The sequence below is a fragment of the Poecilia formosa genome, unplaced genomic scaffold (genome assembly GCF_000485575.1).
Source record: "Poecilia formosa unplaced genomic scaffold, Poecilia_formosa-5.1.2 Scaffold197, whole genome shotgun sequence".
NCBI lineage: Eukaryota > Metazoa > Chordata > Actinopteri > Cyprinodontiformes > Poeciliidae > Poecilia > Poecilia formosa.
In genome coordinates, this window is record NW_006800136.1 from 435,797 (window position 1) to 463,041 (window position 27,245).

The 27,245-nt window shown below is 39.1% G+C and overlaps 1 protein-coding gene across 3 annotated transcripts in view; it reads left to right on the top strand.

The window, feature by feature from the left end:
• The first annotated feature begins 2,002 nt into the window (after nucleotides 1-2,002).
• dhx36 (DEAH (Asp-Glu-Ala-His) box polypeptide 36) overlaps nucleotides 2,003-27,245 on the top strand; it is a 32,895-nt gene continuing 7,652 nt past the window's right edge. The window contains exons 1-23 of one of the 3 annotated variants that reach the window (XM_016678966.1): nucleotides 2,003-2,166; nucleotides 2,267-2,575; nucleotides 3,503-3,654; nucleotides 3,786-3,869; nucleotides 4,010-4,214; nucleotides 4,587-4,625; nucleotides 4,799-4,969; nucleotides 5,175-5,254; nucleotides 9,538-9,612; nucleotides 10,466-10,632; nucleotides 10,737-10,818; nucleotides 11,436-11,576; nucleotides 13,908-14,013; nucleotides 18,907-18,994; nucleotides 19,479-19,534; nucleotides 19,616-19,680; nucleotides 20,049-20,192; nucleotides 21,067-21,184; nucleotides 23,442-23,540; nucleotides 25,097-25,270; nucleotides 25,435-25,521; nucleotides 25,620-25,703; nucleotides 26,902-27,001. In XM_016678966.1, coding sequence (XP_016534452.1) covers nucleotides 2,309-2,575; nucleotides 3,503-3,654; nucleotides 3,786-3,869; nucleotides 4,010-4,214; nucleotides 4,587-4,625; nucleotides 4,799-4,969; nucleotides 5,175-5,254; nucleotides 9,538-9,612; nucleotides 10,466-10,632; nucleotides 10,737-10,818; nucleotides 11,436-11,576; nucleotides 13,908-14,013; nucleotides 18,907-18,994; nucleotides 19,479-19,534; nucleotides 19,616-19,680; nucleotides 20,049-20,192; nucleotides 21,067-21,184; nucleotides 23,442-23,540; nucleotides 25,097-25,270; nucleotides 25,435-25,521; nucleotides 25,620-25,703; nucleotides 26,902-27,001 — 2,584 coding nt within the window. In that variant the 5' untranslated portion in view covers nucleotides 2,003-2,166; nucleotides 2,267-2,308. Of the gene's footprint in view, nucleotides 2,576-3,502; nucleotides 3,655-3,785; nucleotides 3,870-4,009; nucleotides 4,215-4,586; nucleotides 4,626-4,798; nucleotides 4,970-5,174; nucleotides 5,255-9,537; nucleotides 9,613-10,465; nucleotides 10,633-10,736; nucleotides 10,819-11,435; nucleotides 11,577-13,907; nucleotides 14,014-18,906; nucleotides 18,995-19,478; nucleotides 19,535-19,615; nucleotides 19,681-20,048; nucleotides 20,193-21,066; nucleotides 21,185-23,441; nucleotides 23,541-25,096; nucleotides 25,271-25,434; nucleotides 25,522-25,619; nucleotides 25,704-26,901; nucleotides 27,002-27,245 lie in introns of all 3 variants that reach the window. The other 2 variants (XM_016678967.1, XM_007566673.2) reach the window with 2 other exon arrangements.

The following is a 27,245-nucleotide window of genomic DNA, read 5'->3' on the forward strand; positions in this document are numbered from 1 at the left end:
TATATATATTTATAATTGGTACTGCTGATTTGATTAATAACAAGAACAAATGTTCATGCTGCAGGAGTGTTTTAAACGTTATCCTGTCTTTATAATGGGGTCAAAAAAATTCCTGTCTCTCTTGTCGTTTTAACTGAATGAATGCCAGTTTTCCTTTTTTAAAGGTTTCTGTTTTGCATTTTCATTTTGTAAATATTTGTCTTTTTTAAAGTTCTGACGACGGCTTTCTTCATTCTACTTTTTCATATTGCCAACCTGAGCCGCTGACCTCTGCAGCTCCTCCGAAGGTGAAATGGCCTCTTGTCAGTCATTTGAAATTAAAAAAATAACAAAGACGACAAAATAATTATTGGATCATTTAACAACGTGCGTTCATTTATTTATGTAATGCATCTTTTTTTCAACCTACCAAATGCTTGAAATTTGATAGTGCCACATATCGGTAGGGAAAACTAATTATCAGGTCGCCATTTTGAACTCGGCTCAGACATTCCCAGGCAACTAAGAGTCCTCCAGCGATCTTCGCTTTGTAAATAAGATCATAAACTTGAGTGCAATCGCCTGAATATGTTGAGTGTAAAGTGCTTTAAGTGCTCCGTAAGATTAGAAAAACACCAGACAAGTGTGTTCGGTTCCCATTTCCATTTGTATGGAAGAAAAAGAGAAAATAAATTAACCATATCAATGACATAAGTAGATTAGAGGAAGAAATTGTCATTGCAGGTTTTCAAGACCTTCCTAATGGGAGAGAATATGAGGCTTTTAGCATCTTCGTACATCTTCTTGCATTACAATTGCAAAAGTAAAAGAGTCTTGGTTTAATTTTAGTTTTTCGTGATCTTGATGCACCCTGGCTTGTTTCAACAAGATGACTGTTCGGTGAGCCGCGCTCTCTCTACACTGTACGTAGGTGTGAGTGTTTGTGTGCATGGCTGTTTCTCTTGTGTGTCTCTGTGTGGCCCTGTGATGGATTAATAACGACCCAATGAGATTCTGCGCTGCCCCTGAAAGTTCAGTGGACTTACCTTGAGTTTAAACGAAAACTTAACCAAAGTCAACATATATTGGCTCATCTTTTTTCAGTTGAATGTACTTAAGAAAACCTCTGTTACTCGCTAAGGAATGAAAACGCATCCAACGTATTAAGATGAAAATCACTCATTTAGGTTTTTAATACAATGCACACAACTTGAGAGTTTACAGAATAGCACATTCATGCACAGGTCAGAGTAAAAGCTCTGTAAGATACAGTCCACACATCGTTTATACCCCAAGGACAAAGAGTCATAAACACAGGAGAGACAGCAAGGCTCCCTTGCAGGTGCAAAAAAACATTTCCAGGACAGCTAACCTAGGCTTTGTAAATTAAACAGGTTCATATGGTGACTGGTCGTAAGCATTAAGGTTAAAAAAAATAAATAAATATAAAAAAAATAAAAAAACACAATTCTAGCATCATATTTTCTAAAATTCTCTGTGAAAAGTTTCAACGTCCCCTGTGTTGTCTTATGGTGTCGTAGACTGCAGTGATTTCCAGTGTAAGATAACTAGATGATAGGTTTGTTATTTGGGTAATATAAAACTGAGTTCATTTGTAAGGGGGGTGGAATGTGACAAATTTTTAATTTCAGTCTAGAGAGTCTTAGGACTTTGTTAACCTGATGTCATGTTATGTCTGGTTTAATCTTTAGGATATTTGTCTGGGCCAGTTACTGTTTGTCCCTGGAGAAATGACCTTGGTGGAACAAAGATCCAGACAGTTTCACACACTTTGTTCCGCCTTTATAATTTTTTCCCCCCTTACTGTTTGTAAAAAACAAAAAAAAAACAAAAACAAAACTGATGTGTTTGCCTGCTGGCATAGCTCTCATTTTGAGCTATTCAACAGTGTGTAATTTATGAGCTCTTAATATTTTGCATATTATTAAACCTGGCGGAGTGATTTTCACCTTAGTAGCATCTCCTCCCCCCTCACAACATTTCAGAGGCGTGAGCGCTACGTCAACATGCAGCGGCTCTACACCGCATACGTCATATTCATGCGACACGCCGGACAGAAAACAGCAATTGTTGGCTGCTTTTGTACTTTGTTTGCTGCGTCTTGTTTATTTATCGAGTGAATGCGTTTTGGTACCTCTACCAGTTAGTGAACTGACAAAGATAGCGGTAGGTTTTTCTTTTTACAGCTTGTAAAATGCACCAATTCAGCCGGTGCTAGTTAATCCAAGCTGCGTTAACGTGCTCCTTCCTACATGTGTTGTGACAGTGACAGGTTTTACGTTTAGTGCGTTTTCTTGCTCACGGCGGTATGAGTTATTGTTACGGCGGTGGAGGTGGAAGAAGAAGCAGAAAAGGAGGTAGAGGGTACAGGGATGGGAGCAGAGAGAGACTGGACAGAGAAGGAGGAGGAGGCGGTGGGAGAGGTTTCAGAGGACACGGTTCCGACTTCGACCAGGACCGAGGAGCAGGAGGAGGTCAGAGGGACCGTCCTCCTCCACACCTGAGGGGCCGGGAGATTGGTTTGTGGTACGCGCGGTATGGAGCCGTGAGGAGGAAACAAGCGGACCGCAGATCGGTATGAGCCTTGCTGGTTGACTCTTGGTCGCTGTAACTTTAGAAGAACAGGTTTTGGATTTGACCACAATGATTTGTGCATTTGTTTGCAGTTGCCTTTTATTTATAATAACTAGTAGAACATCATTGATGTAATCTGTTTTCATTTTTTTTTTTTTTTTTTTTAGTATTGAGCTATGTAATGTTTTCTCCTACACCGATTTGACACAGCTTTATGATCATTTGTCTAATGGTGTGCTAACCCCCTTTTATTGCCTTAACAGCTGTGATGTATTGACATTGGACACCAAAGGGTTTGATGTGTTTTCAGATTTGAAACCCTCACCATTTGGACGTTTTTTGAACTTGCTCAAATCATTAGGCTCGCCTGTTTCTCCCCACTTCTTTCACAGCAGCTTTTAGGACCAAATTCTTACTTACTGCCTTATTTATTAAATTTGTTATGGTGACAGGCCTAATTTCACTTCCCTTTCTACACCTTGATAAAGACGACTACACTACTGCCTTCACCTCTGCTTCTATGCCTCAGTTAAACGCTCCACAATCCTTTGCTGCATCACTGTCACATGACCAAACAAATACCACGTGACCAACCCCCTCTCCTCTCCCTTCAGAAACAAATGGCAACAAGATACAAATTTATATCGGTTGTGAATATCGGGCCAGTTTTATTTATCGGACTATAAAATGACACATTTTGTCCAATACCAATGTTGGTCCCATCTCTCTTTCCTGTGGACCGGATGTGCTTAGTAGGTTGGTGAAACACAACTATTGTGTAATGTATTTGTTCCAAGCTAGAATGCAATGCCCGCCTTCTGCTGTGATTAGTTAGAAAAGTCAAGTAGAACCTTTTAGAGATACAAAGTGCAGTAGTAAGAGAACATATATATATGTTTTTTTCCCCCCTTTCTTCATATGTGTGCAGCGGGCCGTGGTCCAAATGGACGAGGCCAGAGAGGAACACATCACCAAGCTCCTTAACTCTGTCCAGAGTGACCCAACTAGAGACAGCAGGGACGCACAGTCCTCAGCGTCTGACGCCTGGCGGACAGCAGCCAGCAGCAGCAGCAGCCACTGGTGAGAGCTGCCAGTGACTTCCGCTGTGCACTCACTCACTGCCAAGCTTACGACGTAAAAGGATGTATGAAGTCAGATCATTTGAGTTTCTGTAGCTGATGTTGTGTCTCATTACCATGTTGTGAAATCAGTTACTTTGACGGGGATATGCCTGAAGAAGAGAAGCGGAAATTGGAGGAAGAGGAACAGAAGAAAACAAGCCGCACATCTCAACGGTACGTTATGTTGTCATATTTAAATTAAAATATACTTTTGAAAGTAATTTTTTTCAAATCATATAAAAAGAATAACTAAACTTGTCATCCTAATGTGTGTGTTATTTAATGTTTTTTTTTTCTTTTTTTTTTCTTTTCAGTGGCTCCTCTACAGCAGCTAAAGATGAACCTCCAGACAACTGGGACGAAGATGATGAGGACGACGTGGAGAAAGAAAAACCGATGAGCGAAGACGAGGATCTGGAGTTCTTATTTCAGGAAGTAGTCAGAGATGCATCAGTGGATGAAGACTTGAAAAGAGATTTGGAAAGCAAAAAAACAGATCGAAATTACAAAGAAATGTTGGTAAGTGTGTAAATATGAAGTTTTAATTTGCTGTCAACAAAATGTCCAATACGTTCTTTTTTTTTTTTTTTTTTTCAAAGTACAATATACCACTGTAGAGACATTTTCTACAGAAAACTTGGCATAGAGTTTCACCAACATTGTGTAAGCAGGATGTTAAAATTTCAGGTTTAAAAGTTTAATTTTCAAGTGCAAAATAGGACATGCATTGTTGACAAACTGTACTGCTGAATTTTGCTGCGTGAAGTGATGAGGCTGGAGTTGAAAGCAGAATATGCAAAGAGTGAATTGTTAATGTTTAAATAAAATTTGATGATGATTTTGAAATTGTACAAAGAAACAAAAACCTACTCTTCATCTTTTCATCTCTAGAAATTCAGGGAAAAACTACCATCATATGGAAAGAAAGAGGCAAGTACTGCTGCTTTATCTTCCGTTTAAGCAGTTACTTTGCAACTCACCATTAAAAACGTGTTGCATAATAAAAAACATACATATTTCTTTCTTTCTTTGTTTTTTGTTTTTTTTCACAACCTCTTAATTTCGTCCTTTCCGTCTCCCCGCATCTCTGATTTGATCCACAGGATCTGGTGCGGCTCATCAACTCCAACCGCGTCTTGGTGGTCAGTGGGGAGACGGGGTGCGGAAAGACCACTCAGGTCACCCAGTTCATCCTGGACGACCACATCAGCAGAGGCCGGGGCTCGACGTGCCGCGTGGTCTGCACGCAGCCCCGCCGCATCAGCGCCATCTCCGTAGGTTTTCTGCAGCCCTGCATACGTTGACTCATAAGTTCTGGTTTGTCTACTGATGAGGAATGTTGTTGCCTCGCAAAATTCGGTTTGCTAAATTTCACGCATGACTTGTCCTGATAAAACAATTTATTTATTTTTTTTATGCAGGCTCTTTTCTTCAGTGGAATTGTGTGTGTGTGTGTGTGTGTGTGTTTTTTCCTCTCAGGTAGCAGAGCGTGTAGCTGCAGAGAGAGCAGAAAGTGTAGGAAATGGAAATTCCTGTGGTTACCAAATACGCCTGCAGAGGTAAGATTTTTCTACCTAATGACTGCTGATGCATGAAATGGAGGTAATGGATTTGACTTTAAAAAGCTCACTATGTATTTAGCTGTCAGAAAACACAGTTTTTATGTCCTCTGATTATGTGATTCTTAACCTGTTTCCGATTTAAACTTCATGCCGGCTTCAGTTATCAGAGCAAAGCAAATCATGACTTCATAAACGGACAATTATTTTAATCCGCAGCAAAAACCTTATGCCAACATTACAGATAAATCTAAGATAAATATTCAGCTTCTTGGGACCAGATGTTCAAGCTGAGCTGCATCGTCTGGTGGTTTTTAAAAATACACCAAAATTTAAGTAATGGTGGGAAGCACAGATGCCTGATCTGAATAAATGAGGAACGTCCTGAGAGAAAAAATATATATTTGTACGTTTTGCTTAATCTTGTATAGAAATTTTTGTTTTAGTGGATTGTGTTTCTTTCGGTCGTCGATATTTCAATTAGAGTCAAATGCCTTAAAGATAATTGGACACTGCATCAAAGTGCAGACAGACAGTAACTTAAATATGCCCTAGGAGTTATTAATGTCGTTAGTGCATCTGAATGAATGTTTTTAAGTCAGGCATCTGATCTGATCTGAACAGAGCGGTGCTCATCTAGCTGAAAAACAAAACAACAAAAGCCAGAGAATAATACTTGCAATGATAGTAGTAAAAATCAATTTAAGAACTGAAGACAGCTTCTACGAAGGTCTGGCTTAGCATCAAACAAAGACGTCAAACCTTTCATCTGAGGCTTTATTGCTTGCTGAGGATTCTCAACAGCATATTGCAGGTGAAAGCTAATTGAAGCAAAAACAAATTGATAAATCTCAGAAGAAAACGGTTTTATCTGGCGTGAGTCAGGATACAGAAACTTGAGCTTTCTAAAATAAATGATACATAATTGTCTTTTTTTTTTTCCTTGCACCAGAATATGTAGTTGTGATTCATCGACTTTTCTTATAAAATGACTTTAAATCTGTCCCACCACCAAGCTTAAATGCTAGGTGAATTTAAGACGGTGTTCTTTTGAGATGCATTTGTGAAGGTGCTGCTGCGCTTTGACTGCTCACTGTTGTGGTCTCACAGAGCACAGCGGTGAACGGTGTGATGCTGCTTTGTTAAACCTCTAATGATGCACCAGGTTTACTTAGAAAAAAAAAAAAACAGAAAAGCTGACATGAAAACTTTACAGCCTTGCTCCTTTTATTCCCTCATTGTGTAATCTAGTTCTGTTACCAGAACCTTGCTGCATTTAAAGAAGTAGACTGTGCTGCAAACTGAATGCTCATTGTTTTAAAGGCTATTAAAACACACAAAATTGAGAATTATTTCCAACAATATTGGAGGTAAAAACTTATGAGACGGCACAGATGATAATATAATGCAGTCACGATATGACTTGCGATTAAACACATATACTTAAACAGTGTTGATGTCCTCCTTCTTTTGGTTCATAGCTCATTATCTGGGTCTGCGTTTGCTGTCGTTCCATCTGCTGGGGGGAAAAAAAAACGAACAGTTTCTCTCTCAACAGAATGGTTTTATTGTAATCTCTTCTGGCCTACATCTATTCTTCTTCTTATGCTTTTGTTATTGGCTTGACCACCTGTTGCGTCAAACAAGTGTCACCAAATAAATTACATAGGATGGAGAGACTGAATGTCTACTATTTTATAATCAGCTGACATTTATTGTCATCTTGGAATTTCTTGGAGACGTGCAAATTTGCTTACAGCTACATTACAACGATGTTAAATTTCAACATGTTGTGAAGTCAAAGCAAACTTGCAGCCAGACTTATTTGCATGTTGTAATACAATCAAGAAGACATGAAAATGAATGTTCACAGACGACACCCCCTGTCTAATCTGACTGAGCTTAAGCTAACTTGCAAAAATGAGTAAGTAAAGAGTTTACATCTGTAAACACAGTTAAAGCCAGTTCTATATAGTTTTCTACTATCCTTGAATAGTCTTAAATTCATGTATCTATAATTAAGGCCATAAAATGTCTTTAAATTCATAAAAAAAAAAAAAAAAAGCATGTTGGCCTTAAATTTGTTAACCACAGGTCTTAAATTTTGGGCTGGTAGGACTATTTAATCTTGTTAATCAAGATATATGTAGTTTTCTGTCAGGCCAAAGCTTGAGACATCTTCACTGCATTCAGGGGTTGGTTGATGCTACCGCTAGCTAGCTACTTGTACTTACCTTGCTACAAGCTAGTCAGCTTTTTAGTGTCTATCATGAGTAAGTGCAAGTTTGTCACCGTTTGGCCGGACGATGTTCGTTTTCTTGATTACAGCATCTTCCCCCAACCATTCCCTATATTTACAGTTTTTATTTATTTTCTTTTGTTAAATCAAGGTGGCATTGGGGAAGTCTTAAAAAGGCTTAAATTCGACTTGCTAAAAACCTGCAGAAACCCTGCGGAAGCACATTGAGAATTTCAAAAACTGTCATTTTCCTTTTCGCTGATAAAATTGTCATAAAATTGCAATCCGTTATAAAGTTTTGTCCATGCGGTGTGACAGAATGTGAAAAAGCCCAAATATTTTAGAAAGGAGCTGTACAAACCAGAATGCCATCAATAATACACAAGTGACAGGCCTATCATTGACAGCTGACGGCACTTCTCTTTCTGTTTTATTAAAGGAATATTGTTGCATTTAAATACCGCTGAAAAAGCAAACAATGTAACTAATGGGGTAGCTAATGAGGTAGCACAGAGCGACGTTAACATCCATAAACAAGGTCTGGTTCTCTCGGAAATAAAAGGCGACTGGACTGTCTCAGTCTCTGTTGAGGTTGAGTTGCCGACCAGGAAAAGTAGACTTGTGTTTGGAGGATGAGGCGGATCATTGTTTGCAGTGTGAACAACGAGACGACCTCACAGCAGACCTGTTACAGGGCAGCGCTGTGCTGTAGAAATGAATTTGTGGCGCCGCGCAGAGCTCTAAGTGTCGAGGCTGTTAGAAACACAGCCGCTTTTATTTTCCCTGCAGCGTTTCTGCTGCCTATTAGGACCTTCTAAATGCTAAATAGTCTGCCGTGTGTCTGAATGGGGAGAAATCTCGCCATACTCCTGTTCCCGTTTGTGCATATTTTTATTTATTTTTTATTTTTAAAAGCTTCCAACTCTTTTTGGCTCACTGCCTCGGTTGTTTTCGTTCTGCTCTGACCCTGCGAATATGCGATTCTTTCCTGAGCTCAAGGTTATTGCTTCAGTGTTACTTTTTCCTAGATAATTGTCAGAAATCTTTTTTTTTGTTGTTGTTGTTTTTTAAATGTCACACTTGAATTAATTATACAACAAAGCTGTCAGTGAAGTTCAGCTGCCGAGGAGATGCAGTTGGCGGTTTTGTTTCAAGAGGCAAAATGAATCAGAAGGATAAACTTTTAAACAATGAGAAACATCCTGGTGAAATTATGAAATCAAACCAGTGTGAATAATTAGCATTGCCTTTCCTCATCCCAGTTCAAGTTCTCTCTAGAGCTCATGTCACGAAGTAAATTATTAATCTAGTTAAAACTATTTTCCTTTTTTCTCAACAAGATTAAAAAAAATATTAACACCAGGAGAGAAAAAAAAAGTTTTTTCTCTTCCACCATAATAAACAAAAGGATAAAATCAGTTATGTTAAATTGTATCTCTTAAAACTTCGACTGAAAAGAAAACTATCACGGTTTCCTGGCTGAAGCCGCAGACCGCCCAAACAGTGTCTCAATGGGAGAAGAGGGCGAGGGAAGTGTATTATATGGAGCAACAAAAAAAAAAAAAAAGCAAAACCGCAGGTGAAAGTGACATGTTTAAAGAAAAAAAAAATAGTTCCCCATTCAAACATTTATTGCAAACTCCAACTGAGTCTGTATGAACTGCGTTTGCTATGCTGGAGGAAATATTCCTCTATATTTTTCACTCTTTTTAACTGCGGACAAACAAAACCCCTCCATGCAGCGTTAAGGTACCAGTGGCTCTATATGCATTATAACAATCATGTACAATGTTTGTTCTGTCAATGTTGAATAAATAAATCTATAAAACCCCTTTGCCACATGTTGTGGTTTGCAGTTACCCAACCTGTGGCATTTCATGGAACAACAAACTCAACTTTATGCGACGGAACTCGCGCTTTACTGGTGGAAGTGGTATTAGAGAAATATCCGTTTTGTCTCCTCTCTGCACCAGCCCTAATTTGTGTCATCTGGAAAACGTAAAGCCTTTCTTATGTCTCATCTTTTCCTCCTCACATTTCACAGCCGGTTACCACGGAGACAAGGTTCAATACTGTACTGTACAACAGGAATTATTCTTCAGTGGCTCCGCTCTGATCCGTAAGTCTGATCCCATCTTTCACTTTCTCACCGTCATCACCCGCTCCGAGCTTCTGCTTGTCGCACATCCTTTCTTTGTCTTGGTTTTATATTTTATATGTATTATTTTTATCTGCCAAAGTCATTAGCATGAGTCTCCATACTGACAGGGAAATAAAGACGCATGTACACTGAGATCTTCTGTTGACTCATCCCTCTTTGCTCTTCGTTACTTTCTGAGCCACTTAGATTAACAAGAGGGTCTTAGTGAAATGCCAACTTTTCCTTGATGTTCAACTTTAGTGAATATTTTGAAGACTTTAATTGAGAGACCAAAACATTTGTTGAAGAATTTCTCTCGCTTAATCTGTGGATTGTATATGCAAAAAAAAAAACAACTTAAAACTGCAGCAAATGCCATTCGTACAGATGCTTGAAATCCTTGAGTTTAATTTAGGTGTTTTCAAAGTTTGGAAAGTGCTCGATATTCAAACTGCACAGTTCTTTAATAATTTAATGCTTGATTACGCTTCTTCACAGTTGGGGCCAGATATTTTGACACGCCCAATAAAACGACAAACATATATTTTTTTTTCTCACTGTCTGAATTTAAATCAGACCAAACATTTCTGGTTTTAGATCAGATACAATTACCAAGATTATTTCTATTTACTAATTGCCAGAAAACAATCTCATTTTTAGAGATTTCTTTTTTTTTTTTTTTCGTAGCTTTCTTTGCATGGTGTGTTCAAGCGTCTAATTTGAGCAGAAATATGCACAAACCCTGACGAAAGGCCGACGATAATCCTTACAGATTAGCCCGTCCCTCGACCTAAAAATCAAACTCCTAATCTAATCTCCCATGTTTTCTTAGGTTGTTATCCAGTGTCAGCCACCTTGTGCTAGACGAGATCCACGAGAGAAACCTTCAGTCCGACGTTTTGCTCGTCATCGTGAAGGAATTGCTCAACCTCCGAGATGACCTCAAGGTCATCCTGATGAGTGCCACCCTCAACGCAGAAAAGTTCTCTAAATATTTTGGTATGACGCCTCCAATCTACGCAGTGTTGTGTTACACAGAAACAATTATTCTCACCTCTTTTCCCTGTTTTTTATTTTTATTTTTATTTTTATTTTTTTTAAAGACCAATGTCCAATGATCCACATCCCTGGGTTAGCCTTCCCAGTGGAAGAGTTCCTACTGGAAGACATCATTGAGATGACCAGGTACTATTGCTAAACACCTGAATTATTACAATATTCTGGTAATATTTTTTTTAAATGTTTTATTCTCACATCTGTGTTTTAAAGAATCTGTAGTCACTAGCTGCGTTTCCATTACAAATGTGTGCAAAAATTTGTCAGTATTCTGCTAATGTTGGAAAACACACACACGCACACGCACACACACACACACACACACACACACACACAATTTCATCAAAAAACGTATGCCGCACCTTGATCCTACAACTACTTCCTGTCATCTTCTTCTTCATGATGTCTGGTTGTCGATGGTGTGATTTTTCCTTTGCAGTTGTGCAAAATAAACCAATTTTGATAAAGCTGAAACAAAAAACCCACCTCATCCTAGTGCCAAAACTTGTGCTACAAAATTGCCGCTCTGTGGCTGGAAAATGCATACTACCGGCCCTTTAAAGCATGCACAGGCTCAACGTAGCAGCTTTGACTTCCTAGGCAGTCAAACACTTCCTTAGACATACGTGGGGCTTCAGTGATTGATTTCAGCATCGCAGCTTGTGACAAACGGATTGATACAAATGCATCCAGTCATAAACGTCCACTTTGTGTGCTCTAACGGGACGATTTGTCTCTTCTGACAGATATCGTCCGCAGAATCAGGACCGTCGGCCTGCGTGGAAGAGACGCTTTTGGCAGGGCCACCAATCCAGATCGGAGAAGGAGGAGAAGGAGGAGGAGTATAAGGAGAGCTGGCCATGTTACGCACAAACGCTGCAGGGCAGGTGAGTTATTTTGTTTGGACGCAGTTTGAAACCAGGCGTTTCAACTGTAGCTGCTTCATGACCCAGTATGGCTATTGACAGCTTTTATTTATTTAATAAAATAATGATTATCTCTGACATACTATTTCTGTCATTACTGTCACATTTAGCAAATAGAAATAATTTAGGTAATTCTAACTCACCTAAAACAGGAGAGCATTGCTCTGATTTAACTTCACACAGTGAGGGGGGAAAAAAAAAAAGAAGTCTTTTTGTTCTGTGTCTGTAAACCTCCGGTTTCAACCGTGTGCTTCTTTGGGTATAATAAAGCGGCTGTGTTGGAGCCGTTCATGAACAAATAGTTTCCCGACAGTTGGAGGGCAATACCTTTTCTTTACCTTCATTATAATTGCTCGGTCTCCAGTGAAGAGACTGTCAGCATAATTGCTTGCGCGACACTTTACCCTTTGAAAGTTGATTTAAAAAAAACAGCCTCGCCTTGCCTGAGGCTTTGGTACATGGAGATGTAGCTCATTTCCTACACCAGGCAGTAGCTCTATTATCCCCTTATTTTGTTTAGTTTGGATTAAAGAGACAAATATAAGATCAGCCTCTATTCTGGAGAAGTCGATTTTTTTTTTTCCAGATATAAGTTAAAGGATTGTATCTTTTTTTTTCATTTTCTTTTGTAACTGGAAGAGAAGCATGAGGTTAAATCAGTCTGATTACATCTAAAAGTCCGAGGAGGCGTCTCGTCTTCGTGCTGAATGTTGGCAGGAAGTGTTGAGCAGCAACACACCGTCCATCTGTCCGTTTTCCTAACCTCTTGAGTCCTGTTTAGGGTTCAGGCTGGTGACCTTTTCTGACCTTTGGGTCAATAGTTGACCTCAGAGTCAACGGTTCAACCAGGGTTTAAAATGGATTCGGATTACACACGTACAGGAAATCTGACTGAAGAGCATTTCTGTTGCTTCGTTGTTGTTGTTTCAGTTTGTGTTTGCTCTGTATTCGGGGTATGAAATCCTTGAAAATGCTTGAATTTCAATAGGCTGTCTTCAAAGTTTGGGAAATGCTTGATTTCTTTATGAACTCCTTGAAAGTGCTTGATATGCAAACTGCACAGTTTTGTAATGCAGAGCAATCCAACACGTGATTAAAAGCCTGGATTTTGGGAAACATAATTTACAGCTGAAACCAGAAATTTTAATGCACCCAAATAAAAAGACACATTTTTTTCACACTGTCTGAAGTGAAATCAGACTAAACCTTTCTTGTTTTAGGTTAGTTAGAATTATCAAAATTATTTCTATTTGCTAAATGCCAGAAAACTTATAGGATATTTTTGTAGCTTTCTCTGTATCTTGTGTTCAATCATTTAATCTGAGCAGGAAGGTTTCAATATGATCAATATATATTATTAATATTGGCTCAGTGACTATTGATATGTATAATTGAGATAAAGGTTGGCTTATATTTTACATGTCAAACAATGCTATTGAAATTTGAAGATTTTTTTAATTAGTGTTTTGCTCTCAAGTTAATAGAGTGAAATATACAACAAAAAGTATATTTCTGGTTTCCCTCGTTCTGGCTGTACAATGTAGAATCCCATCACAAGATGTTATTAGTAATAGTGATACACAATTAAAATGGTTTGTTTGTAGTTAATCTGTATAGCTATTATCTCCAAAGTGTGGCGCTGGAAAAGCGTGAAAATGCACCTTAAAAACGCACAGTCATTGCTTGAATCTTACAAAAATGTACAAACCCTGAACGCTACAGCTACTGTTTTTAGATGTAAAAATCACAATTCCTCTCCTCGTGCAGCTTGGCTTGCTCCACTGCTGCCCAGAAAGTCTCAAGATATTAATCCTGTATGGTCAGAGCATGATCTGAATTGCTGGCCTGGAATTCAATTTCAAAGCACTCAGAGCTGGGCGGGATTGGCTCGTCTGAGCGCTGCAGGGAGATTTGTGTATCGCCCGTGGTAAGAACAAGCATTAAACATATTCAGAAGTAAAATTATTAACATCACATGCTAAAAATATGAACTGACAGTGAACGCGATTCACTGTCAACAGGGCTGGTTCATATATATTTCTGCGTTGTGTTTTGCCCTTCAGACTGAGGAGAAAATAAAAAAAGCTCTACGGGTTGTTTCTGGTGGAAATCTGTAATTTAAATCCGTCAGAAAACAAAAGAATAAGAAACACCAGTAAATGGGGGGGTGAGGGGAATAAACGAAACCCTTCTGGCCTCGATGCGACTAGTCAGAGAACAACAGAAGGGCTTTGTTTTCATCCTGACAGATGAGAGGTGGCGACACGTTCAATGTTTGCCAATGTTTTCCAGATACTCTGACAGCACGATCGAGGCGGTGGAGATGTTAGACACCGATGAGAAGATTGATCTGGAGCTGATCCTGGCGCTGATCCGGCACATTGTGCTCAACGAGGGGGTGAGCGTAATCGCGTCTCCAGTTTCAGCGCAGTCAAGAATAGGATTTCCCTTTCTCGAGTAAATCTGTGCCGAGGAAGATTACTTTTCGCAGGCAGCCTCTGATATCGGAGCAGAACAGGCGTCTGCCACTGGAACACGCCTGGAGGATTTTTTTTATTTTTTTTTTTAGGTTTGCGCCGTTCTCCTGACACGTTCAACACCGGCAGTGGCACACGTGGAAAACGGATCCACGTTAAGTAAAAAAAAAAAAAGAAACTTAAGAGGTGACACGGCTGCTTGAGCTGGAAAAGGAGAGAGGCAGATGGAGGGAACGGGGCGAACTTCCAAACACAGAGTGACTTTAGATCAGAGAAAATGACACCGATCCTGGCAGCAGATCTGTGCTAATGAGTGATGGAGCAGATGCTCTGCCGCTACACGTCCACTTCTCCCTCCCTCCATCCCCCTTTTTTCTTCCTTCCTCCTTCCAGTTCTCATCAGGTTTCATCCTTTCATGTCAGCATCTTTTCACTGCTACTTTTGCAGATTACTAACAGCGGCAATCAGCTCAGCTTATAGGGCCTAATCAATTAGATTATCATTGGATATATGATTATTTGTGTGATTCTAGAAGTGAAGCTGCTTTTAGACTCATTACACGCAGTGTTGTTTTTCAACCAGCGCCTGTATCTGCTAATTTTGAAAATTGTCGCTTGCATCTAATCAGAAATTATTTAAATTTTATATAAGAAGGATTTTTGGTTCAGAAATATGAATATATGCGTTATCATGGAAGAGAGCTGACTTGATATTTGTCATTACCAATCAGAGCAAGCTAAAATAAAAAGTAATTACTTAAGAAGCTGATGATTCGTAGAGAGCTGTATCCATAAGCCTGTCAATCAATAAGCAATTAATCACATGATAAATTGAAATAAGCTTGATTTATTTATGGTTTCAGTTGAGTGTGTGTTTTTTTTATTTCCTTTTTATTGATTGTGTTTTGGTTGTTGTGTTTTATTGTGGAAGTTTAGCATGTCTTCCAGTTCCAGTGTGAAGTTTATTTGTCTTTGAGAGAGGGAACATGCATTATTACCATCATCATCAATATTAGCTAAAACTGGCCTCAAAACAACAATAATGCCGCGTATTGCAAATAATTTCTAGGACAATTTATCGTCCTACAAAATTTATTACTGTGACACGCCTACGTATCCAAGGATATAATTGCAGAAATGAGTGGAACAATATATATATATATTTTTAAAGAAAGTTTGGAAGAGGATTTTAAACTGAAGATTATTTAAGAGTTTGGGGGACATGAAAGAAGTTGTGGACTGTAACCGAGGTCAGTGCTCCAAGAGCTGCCTCACAAAGACATAAACTACAAAAATCACATTACTCATATAAAACTGGTTCTTAACCAGAAACGATATTCAAAACATGTCCCCTGTTAACATCAAAATTAACAGAAATAAATGCATAAAAGTATATGTGGATAAATTGTGTATATACCTTTCGCTTTTTGTATCGGGGTGTTTGTACATCTTTAAAAAGACCTTCATATATCTAAAATTAAGGCCTTAGAAAATCTTAAATTATTTAAAAAAGATTATTAATTGGCCTTAAATACGTTAATTATAGGTCTTCAAATTTTTTGACGTAACTGGATTGTTTATTCTTGTATGTTCATGTGTATGTAGTTTTCTGTCAGGTCTGAGTTGCACACAGACGTCTTAATTGCTACTTGAAGCAGTTGAGGCTAGCTAGCTAGCTAGCTTTTTTTTTGTGCCTATCATGCTTAAGTGCTTTTAGCCATTGGCTCACTTCTGTTCCTAACCTAAATGTTAATGCATGCAAAAAAAACCTTAGGACCAAGGGGGTTAAGGCTGTAGAGAACCATATGCAGTGAGAAATGCAAAGCCACAACAGACCCCAGAAATTTCACAGTTTATGCTATGATTATCACCCCCCCAACCATTCCCTAAATTTATTTATTTTTTCTATCTTAGACTTAATTCAAGGTGGCATTAAAAAAAGTCTTAAGACAGAACCCCAATGTATGTACATTTTGAAATAGATGAACTTTAAGTTAGATTTGCCAGAATCGAAACAATAATGTTGAGGATAATATTTCACAGCAATTCAGGAAATGAAACAAAAGCAACTCAGTTTTCCATCGTATTTCTCTCCAAAGCAACCAGTCGTATTGTTTCTGTTTGTTTGCGGCCGGCGGCCTTGCCCAAAAGGTGCGAAAGAGTCAAGAAGAATAAAGGGCGCCTTGGAACAAGGAGTGACTAACTCGGACAGACAGAATAATTACCCTCTCCTATATGTAGCCATATCTCCATCAGTCACGGCGCCACTCAGCCACTCGACCAGTTGATTTGCCGTGGCATTGTCAAACGGCTGGGAGGGAAAGGCGCTGATTCGCCATGACGCGGCTCCGCACCAAGGATATGGCCCGTCTGTCGGGTTTCGCCTGTGATGATTGGTTAATTATATTGAAGGGGTCTATGATTAGACGTTAAGGGGGTTGACATGCGAGCAATAATCACTGCCTGCTAGGTGAAGCTCTGTATGTGGGAGGATCAGTGTGCGTGTTGCCAAATAGTCGCTGAACTGTTTCTTTTTCTTTTTTTTTTCTTTTTTTTTTTTGCTTTGAACTAATCCACTTCTTTGTGTGCCTCAGACTGTAGCTACTGTATATACGCATTTCTACATAACACACTCGTTATCATGCGAGTGCAAGCCTTTGGGAATAATAATTATGTGCAATTAAAAGGCAGAGGTAGTTAATGCTATGAAATAACTTCTTTGTCTGAATATTTTATTTTTATTCCTTTCACCTGATGAATAATTGCTCTTTTTGAAGACTGGGCGTTTTTCTGACTACTTGATTTCACGCTGAGATCCATTTTTGCCTTATTTCAGGTTCCTTGTGCAGCAAATCTTTGCACAGATTTTTAGAAGTTAGACTACTTTTGGTTGTTTTGTGAAATGTTCTTCATGTTTTTTTATTTTTATCTTTGCTAAATACGTTTTATTTGTAATAGCAATAAAATGGATATAACATCCAAGGTGGTCAACACTTTTTAAGGGTATTGTATATATTTTTTCGGCATATTACCATCTGTCCTTTATATAAAACTGTTAATTTCATGTTATTACCGTTTGTTTACGTGTTGCAGCAGGCATAGGGGACAGGGCGGCCATGTTTGGCTGTGCGTTTAATTGAAGAAGAGACGGATTTTAGCATTGTGGTCAAGACAGTGCTAGTATGGATTGAACAAAATGTTCAAATCTGTTCATCCCTAATACATTTTAAGCAAACCCAACATCAGTGAAGTCTGATAATAAAGCTGCTATAATGTTCTGATAGCAGGGGAAGTAAATGGAGGAATACCTTCCTCTTTGAGATTAATCTGACTGAATTTAAAGCTGCTTGTTGACATGCTAGGCTAACATTAGCATGTTTCCTCTTTGTTTTGATGTTGATGATTACCAATTCCAGCTTGTTTCATCGCGGATCTTGGTGATTGTGTGAACTGTCTGGCTCTTCATCCTTAGTACGGTTCATGTTTTTTGACTCCTGTCAAATCCTTGCAGAATGTGCAAAAACTTCTCCGCGTAGGTATTTAAAAGCCTCGTGTTTTACAGCTGCTTCCAAGGGACTTTTTAATTTTACTTGCATTAGAGCGTGCTGAGGAAGTGAAACGAGGATACTGAGAGCTTCAGTAAGAGCGAGTCAGCAGGTAGAGCATAAACCAAAGGTAATCAAATTACTTTGACTCCGGCAGCGGATCTCTTCACTAATGTTTTTATTCGTTAGTGTTGGATTTCCTCTCCTGTTCGACTAACAAAGTTTTCGCCTCATATGAGATTTTCTGCTTGCTGAAATGTACGAAGAGGAGCGTTTACATCCCAATGTGGCACAACTAGACGGATTGCCGTCTGCCAGCGATGGTGGTGTTTTGAAAGCTGCATGAAGTGTGGCGTAAGACTTTATTAAAGCCACAGACACAAGTCATATTTATGTCTAAAAGCCAACCTGCCATATTTTATCTGGCTACATTATTCTGCGGTAGATGCTTCTGGTTCAATCCAGTATTTATTTATTTTTTTCTTATGCAATAAATTTTAAGTGTGAAACAACAATCTTAAGTGCTTTAGTTACAAATGGAAACACTGTGGAGATTTTGATTACTTGCAGGTGTCTGGTATTGCAGCTGTTCAGTAGCTCAGCTAGTTCCTTAGGTTTTTATGCCTTTTTTTGCTTAGAAAAAGGCAGATGAGGCCTTTTTCATCATGTGTTCGATACTTATTCCCTGTTCCGTTCCACTTCATTGAATGTATCTTAATTTATGTGTTCAGTGCTTATATTAACTCCTGTATTTATTTATTTCAGTAGGTTTCCCAAACATGCATTAAAAAAAACTACAAGTCTGATGTAGGAATTATTGGTTTGTCCTTTGATCATTTCCTTGTTTCAGATATTGCAGCGTTATTGTATTAGTTTGGTTTCTCGCCAGGTTGGCCGACATCATCATTTGCAGGCTCTGTCCATGGTTTCCTTACATTGAAACGTCTCTCAGCTGTCATTTGTGTGCATTTTTTTTTGTTTTTTTTTTTTTGCTTTGGTGGTCTGCTTTTCTTTCGTGGTGTCAGAGAGACGTGAGCTGCTGTGCAGCAGAGACTGACCCGTTACAGTAGGATGTCGTAACGATGTTGGCAAGGCGTTCTCTCTCTCATCAAGAGGCCGAAGGGAAGTCGGCCTCGTTGGCTCACCTCGGCTCCTCGATGCTGGGCATCGTGCTCATTCATTGTTGTAATGACTATTTAACGGATATTTGGCAGGTTTGCTTTTACCGTAGCCTTTGTTTAAAGACGGCTCTGTAATCGTTTCTGGCAGGAGGGAGCAATCTTGGTTTTCCTGCCTGGCTGGGACAACATTAGCAGTCTCAATGACCTCCTCATGGCGCAGCAGATGTTCCGATCAGGTACGCTCAACTTTTTTTCAATGGTTTTTGGCTTAGACTTCATTTAACACGAGAGAATAGACAGTTTTGTTTTGTTTTTTTCTCTGATACACCAACAACATTATTTCTTTTTGGTAAGATCCAGAACGAATGAGATTTACAGATTACATCCTTTAAACAATTTGAAAAATGTCACAGCTTTATAAGCTTCTGATTTTGGTTAATTTGTTAGATTAGGGCTGCAATGATTCATGAAACAATTCGAGTAACTCAATTTTTAAAATGTATCAAGTTTATTAATTAAACTATTTGTCTTTCCATTTGAATTTCCAGCTTATGGGCAACACGTGTTTAAATGTCACTGTTTGCAAAACACACGACCAATTATTATACTTGGATGTAATAAATACAGCACATGTCATGCGTTTACATTTAACTTATCCACCTATTCTATTCTGTTTGCTGCTGCTTTATCTCAGCTTTCCTTTTATATCCGATCTTTCAGAAAGGTTCGTCATCATCCCTCTGCACTCCCTCATGCCCACTGTTAATCAGACGCAGGTAAACTTTCTCTTTGTTCTCTGATCATCCGCCAGTCGACCAAAACATCCCGTTTCATCTTTCTTCTCCAACCTCCTCCAGGTTTTCAAAAGACCCCCGCCAGGAGTTAGAAAGATTGTGATTGCAACCAATATCGCGGAGACCAGGTGTGTATGTTTTGTTTCCATGATTAGTCTCAAGTCCATTACTTCTCTAAGTGCGGCCTTTTTTTTCTCTCTCTCCTTTGCGCTGAGTGCCAGTCATTACCGGGATAAAAGCTAATTGGATGCTAATTAGCATATTTTTCTTGGATTGATCACAAATCCTGTCTCCACAACATGGATGAGAAAGTTTAATTTAGTGTTCACACGGCGCCACATTCACATAAACTGAAGCTGCTCCACCTAACATCTCCTCACTTAATATAGACTCTTCTTGTTAAATATGCTAAAAAGATTTCCATAAACCTTTTTTTTATGATTTCATCAGTTTTTCTCTTTTCTTTCCTGACTTATCCCCCCACCCGTCCTCTCAGCATCACCATAGATGATGTCGTTTATGTGATTGATGGAGGAAAGATTAAGGAGACCAACTTTGACACCGACAACAACATCAGCACCATGACGGCCGAGTGGGTTAGCTTGGCCAACGCCAAACAGAGGAAAGGACGTGCTGGCAGGTACTGGCAGAAGTGGACACTTTGTGCGGCGCGTGGAACTGCTGGCTGCCTTAGCACTGTGAAATTTGTTACAGGCGCATCTTCAACATCGTATCTGTTTCAAGTCAGTAGCCATATTATGCCTGATTTAGATGTTTAATAATGTTAAACATGCTTCTGGTTTGTTTCTCAAATTGGCAACAACAGAACAAAGTATAGCAGTGCCACAAAAGTGTGTATAAAATATCCATTTATTTATTTGTTTGTTTTATTTTAAATATCCATTTGAAATCCACAAATTTGAAAACAAGAAGGAGCCCAATGTTAGCACAAAACATTACATGGAGAGAGGCAGGTTTGAGACTGGGGTTGGGCAAAATTACAAATGCTACCTTTGGGCCACGTATGATACACTTTATTTAAAAAAACAAAAAGAAATTCAGAAGGGCATTTTTTTTTTGTCTGGAAGAAATAGGCAGGTGCTCTAGCACCACCTGGTGTCTGTCTGTGCATGTCCCTGACCTTTACATTTAGATATATATTTTAAAACATTTAGAATAAAGACACCTTTCCCATTAATCCGTCTACGTATCGCGCACTAGAACAGGATCTCTTCAACCAGCTCACATCTTACTGCTTCCCCATCTGCAAACACAGAGAGGCAAAGTTCAGACACACCCAGGTTGGTTCGTGTCTCTGCGACTTGAGATGTCGGTTCTGTTCGGTTGCTCTGACATCAAAGTGCAGCAAGGCCCAATTAGCAGGAGCCGCTTACTGTGTGCAGTTTCATCCCACTGATTTCTCAAATTAAGCCCTTGTCACAGGACTGATATAACATGTAATCTTTTTCTCCCTTCTCTCTCTGTCTGGTTCTTTTTTTTTTACATATATCCAGGGTGCAACCAGGAAAGTGCTATCATCTGTACAATGGGCTTAGGGCCAGCCTGCTGGAAGCCTATCAATTACCTGAAATTATGAGGACACCGCTGGAGGAGCTCTGCTTGCAGATAAAGGTGATGTATGTGGGGAGAAAGAGATTGGCTTTGGCTGAGGAACCGAACTGAAGGGAGGTTTGCTTCAGTACCAGCCAGAAATGTACAAGCAGCATAAGAATCAATGTGCTTCATTTGTGCTTCTTTTCCAAGCATGTGAATATTTAATTTTTAGAATTTTCCAACTATTCCTGTGAATGTAGAAGTTTGAATTTAATGTAAATTTTCTCTTATCCACACAGGATTAAAATTCTGCATGCACGCTCAAATATAAACATGCAACCTCATTAATGGCTTTTGTTTAATGTTCTAGCATAATTCTAGCTGGATATTTGACCACCTTTTTATCTTAAACTGTGGACCCTGTTTAAACAAATCAAAAGGGCTTTTCTGCCATATGCTTTGTTTTTAGACAGTCCACACAGGGTTGGGTCATTACAGAATCACTGTCCAGTTCTGTCCAATTTTCACTTTTGAAATGCACACAGTGTCTGCACATCCTTGAAAAGTCTTAAATTCATGCATATAAAATTGAGGCCATAAAATGTCTTAAATTAATTTAAAAAATGTAAGTTGGCCTTAAATACACTAATCATAGATTGTAAATTTTGCCGTGGCATGGCTATTTAATCTTATTTGTAGTTGTTTAATTCTTGCAGGACACTCTAGGCATCGCTAGCTAGTTGCTAATACAACCTTGCTAGCTAGCTATTTTCTAACATGGGTAAGTGCAAATGTGTGACCAGTTGGCTGGACAAGGTCTGTTTTTACTTGTGTTGCCAGCCCATACAAGTCAGTAGGATTCCCCCAGTCATCCCCTAATTTATAGTTTTTTCTGGCCTAAATTTCATTCAAGGTGGCATTAAAAAGATCTTAAAACGTCTTAAATTTGACTTACTATTTGCATCTTTACAGTTTCTTTCATAGCTTGCAACCTCTCAGTCATGGAAGTGTAAAACTCATCTTCCAGACGTGATAAGCTTCAGCCTTGATGGATCATGGATTTTTTTTTTTTTTTTCGACCCAGTCTTAATTACTTCTATTTATGAGTGGTCACGTTTTGGATCGGATAAATAAGCCTTAGTTGCAATTGGGTGTTGATCCCCAACACACACCACAGCCAGTTTTTACGTGCATAAAGCACGCCGACATCAAGCTTCTAGAAACGCTGCGGCATCGTTGGAAATGCATGGACCGTGTTTAAAGGCTATGCCAGTTTATCCGCTGCCGCTTCTGCAAAATTACAGCAATCAGATTTGCAACGAGAATTATGCCAAAAAAAAAAGTATTAATATCTACAGAAATCCCCTGATTTGCAGTTTTCTAAGAGACATTTATCCTACTTTATGTGTTGTATCAGTATTCCAACCAAGCGTGAAGGATTAGTCAGTGCTGATGGGGTTTGGTTCTCTTTTGTTAATGAGGATTGAGGAAGGACATCCCAGACTGACTCACGACCCTTTTCCAACTGTTTCTGTTTTTTTTTACATACAGTGTAATCACATCTGTTATTGCCTCTTTCTCGTACATGAACATCTCTCTCTCTTTTTTTCCTCTGTTGGCTGCTTGCTGCTGTTTGTCTCTTTGAATCCTCGTAGCGCACTCGAAAGTGTTTAAAGCATCGCTAATGGAACATAAAGCCAAAGTTCATTCAGTTCTGGTGTTTGCAGAGATTGTTCTCACCAGCAGCTTTATTGTATGGGACTTCAAGCGTGCATCTTCCTGCAGCCTCAGTTCAATAAATTTGAGTGTGTGTGTGTGTGTGTGTGTGTGATGTTTTTTTTTTTTTTTTTCAAAGCTGGTGGGTGAGAGGCTGACTAATGCGTCAGACTAACCTCAGAGTGACAGACACTCTGACAACATGCAGACCCCAGGCTGAATCTCTAATGCACAGACACTCCGTCTCTCCCACACCCCACCTTTTTGTCAATTGCAGAGTGGATGTGTGGTTGCTACTTTACTCTTTGGTGAATTTAAAAGTCTGCCTTTTTTTTTTTTGATGTGGAAATGAATGCACTTTAAGTGAATGTGGACATTCATAGAATCAGCTCTTATCACAAATTCTCTCTTTCTGGCACTAAGGGAATCGCATTAAAGCGGCTCCATACAAATGCGTGTCGAGTGGCGCGCGTCCAAACCGCCTTTCGAGTGCGCTTGTCGGACAGAGAGAGATGCACACGAGCCCTAATTTCATGCAATACCCAACAGTTTGGTTTGTAATCTGGTGTGCGATGAAATGCTTCGGCTGACTGGATGAAAATTGATGTACGCCCTTTAGATTCTGAAGCTCGGCTCCATTAGTCGATTTCTGGAGAAGGCCTTGGACCCGCCGAGCGAGAAGGCGGTTAACCTCGCCATCAAGAGCCTCACAGACCTGGTAGGAAACTGTAAAGATTACATATAGTTTGTTTCGGGGTCGGGGGGTGGATTGACAGGGATCAAATAGTTCTGTAACTTCATCTCAAGCTGTCTGCACATCTTTAAGACATCTTAAATCAACATGTCTAAAATAAAGCATTAAAATGTTTTAAATTCATAAAAAAAAAAGTTAGTTGGCCTTATGTCGTTTTAAATTTTGCCTTGGTAGGATTATATACAAATATAATTGATGTATAGATACTAACAATCCTTGTAACAGCAGTTTAGCTTTAAAGAAAAAAACATTTCCACACATTACACAAAAAAATTCAAATCATATCAATATTACAGGAAGGGCAGGAGAGAAAAGAGAAAATAACTCATCTTATCTTTACTACTGCCCTGTCTATGACATAATTTGCTACATTTCTTCTCGTTTTTAATAAATCAGTCTGTATGTAAGTTAATTGGAGAAGTAATCCTCCCAATTTCATGAATTTCTTCTAGGATCTTTGTTGGTGTGTCCTTATTTCCATATCTCCTCGTAATTTTTTTTTTTTTTTACATTTTTAATAGCTGTTAATGTTATTTTAATCAAATATTTGTCACCAAAGTTCATTTTACAGACGGCACATCCCAGGAATATTGAATGAAAATCATATTAAAAATCCTGACCAGTGGTTGTTTGAAAACGTCAGTCGGTTCTTTATCATTTTTAAAGTCATCCAGAGCCACAGTGGAGCCACAGGCTGTGGACTATAACTTTTATTTAAAAGAATATTGGAAAACCGTGCATTACTTTTCTTTGAATTTCACTGTTTTATCATACATGGTATGGGTCTTATAAAGTCCCAATGACATGCAGATTTTTGATTTGGCAAAATGATAAAATATGAAATAGTTGAAGAAAACTAAATATGTTTCAAAAACTCTAAAAAACCATGCAGCCTTATGGGATCCAGAGCAACCAGTCCTCACACAACGAGGCATGTTTGTGTCTAGTTTTGGATTATTCATGGTGTTTGAAGTGTACAGATTCCCAACCTTCATCATGAGAGAAGCAAAAGAGAGAAAAAAAACCCACAGTTATCATGTGTGCTTTCATGCCCTAGAATCGATTCTGAGATGTAGAAATTTTTTATGTATATATTAAAAAAAAAAGTTTGGAGACCTTGCCTGAGGGGAGAATTGAGATTTATTGATGTACTGCAAATTTCTGTCTAATACTTAATCAGCAAACTGGCACAGTCACCTTCTATTACCAACTGGTTACCTTGAATGTAACACAGATCAAAAAAATATGAAATTAAACACAGAAACACAACAAATACTCCCCATTTTCTCTTAAAATCACCCAGTTAAGTTTCATGTTTGATGATGCAATGCTGCTAACCTTATTGCAAAGCTTCTGTTATTAAAACTCAGAAATACTTTCAACGTACTTCTCCTAAAACTTGTTACGCACTTGTCAAACCTCTGCCACTTGATTTTGACGGGTGTCATTAGAAACGCGCCGTCCTGAGCTCAGGGTGACATGAAACGTTTCCCTCTGGTCTTTGTGACGCGTTGCGGCAGAACGCTCTGGACCACGCAGAGAACCTGACGCCGCTGGGTTTCCACCTGGCGCGGCTCCCCGTGGAGCCGCACATCGGCAAGCTGATCCTGTTCGGCGCTCTGCTGGGATGCCTCGACCCCGTGCTCACCATCGCCGCTTCGCTCAGCTTCAAAGACCCTTTCTTCATACCCTTGGTAGGTTGCGCCGCGTCCACAGACATGAAAGCCGACGTCGACAGCAGATGCAAGCACGCACACTTCAGCGCGCTGCTGCAATCTGCCTTCTGGCTGTTTTGTTAGTTCTTTTTTATCCATCGTGAATGTTTAAGCATTTTTTTGGAACTGCCCGTCTCTTCTAGGGTAAAGAGAAGATGGCAGACATGAGGAGAAGGACTCTGTCCAGAAACTCAAAGAGTGACCACCTCACTATTGTTTACGCCTTCAAGGTAAATGAATCCCACAGCCGTGACCCTCACGTCGCCTCTTAAGCTGCGGCTGTTGGATGACTTAATTACGTCTTAATTTCTCATGCGCCGGCTGCCAGGGATGGCAGGAAGCCAAGCAGCGGGGGTCCAGGTATGAGAGGGAGTTCTGCTGGGACAACTTCCTGTCTGCCAACACACTCCAGGTGAGGCTGGCTGATTGCAAACTGTTTCGTTTTTCATTTTTTTTGCATCTGACAGATGGGGGGGGGGGGTGATTCAGTTCAAAGTAATTTGCAGAAGAGCAGCAACACATTTAACTCACAAACAAACATTAAATGATGTTAGGCTAAAACGATTATGAGCAACATTTTCAGGACAAAACTAAGAATTCCTATTTTTTTTGTTTTTCACAAATAAAAAAATGTTTCACAAAGCACAGAATGTGTTTTATAGTATCAATAATAAATGTAAAAATGTTAAATTCAGGATTAGCTATTCTGTATGTTGTGGATGTGAAATAAATCTCAACCTTATCAAATAATCTGTTGAGTGCAGTTCGGGTGTAAAGTTTGAACTTTGAGGTGATTAAAAAGTCCAGACTTATTAAAATAAACAAAACAAATTAATTCAATAAGTAATTAACCGTTTAGTTTAGCACTGATGGGAAGCGCCGAAGGAGATGCAAACTTGTTCATGATTAGCAGCTAAGTGTTAGCCAGTTTCAGAGCTTAGAAAAAAGTTTACGTCTTGTATATGGTAATTTGATTTTCTGATGTGCCCTCGGCAAGAGCAAGATGCTGGTGTAAGGAAATGGAAAAAAAAAAAAAAAAAAGTTATGTTTTGAAACCAGTGAACTTTTTACTTCTTATTAATCCTCCAGTTTAATATCATTTCAATGAGTTTTCTCTGGCTCCCACATGTTTCTTTCCAATATTCTGACCTGCTTGTATAAAAAAATAAAATAAAATATTGGATGAGCGCGCACATATACACATATTGTTCTTTTTATCTTTAAGTTTACATGTAATTCTGTGGCCACATGAAGCCAAAGGTTTCCTTGCTGTCTTGGCCTACAAAGCTGATTTCGGCTCCATGACTCACATATTTCTTCTTTTTCTCACTTGCAAAATATTCAAAACATTCTAGATGGCGTGGGAGCTAAATGACTGCCACTCACCACACTTATAAATGCAACCTTGTTTAAAAATGACAGTATCCAAGCTGCATTTGGCGTGACTGCCAATCAGCCGGCTGCAGGCTGGCTGTCAAAGCAGATATCCTGGGTAAAATCATGCTGCTACTCTGTCAACTTCAGAAAACAAAAAGGCGTTTAACACTCTGCACATGAAGCCTGTAAACTACAAACTTGCACCCCAGTAATGTGTCCTTTTCATTGTTTAGATGCTGCACAACATGAAAGGTCAGTTTGCTGAACATCTCATGAGTGCTGGCTTTGTCAGCAGCCGGGATCCCAAAGACGCTAAATCCAACATCAACTCGGGTAACTACAGGAGTTTTCTTTTATCGTTCAGATTATTTTACTCTCAAAATGTTGGGGATTATTCGGCTTTTGTGTCAACACATTATCTGAGATGAAGCAATCACCATTGAATGATTCCACCTAAATGCCATCGTTTTCCATGGATTTCACCTGAAAGCCAAACATCCCCAACTATTAATGAGCAGTGTATGTTTTCAACCAGAGAACCCTTCAATGGAGCCGTGTGTAATTAAATACGACGGTC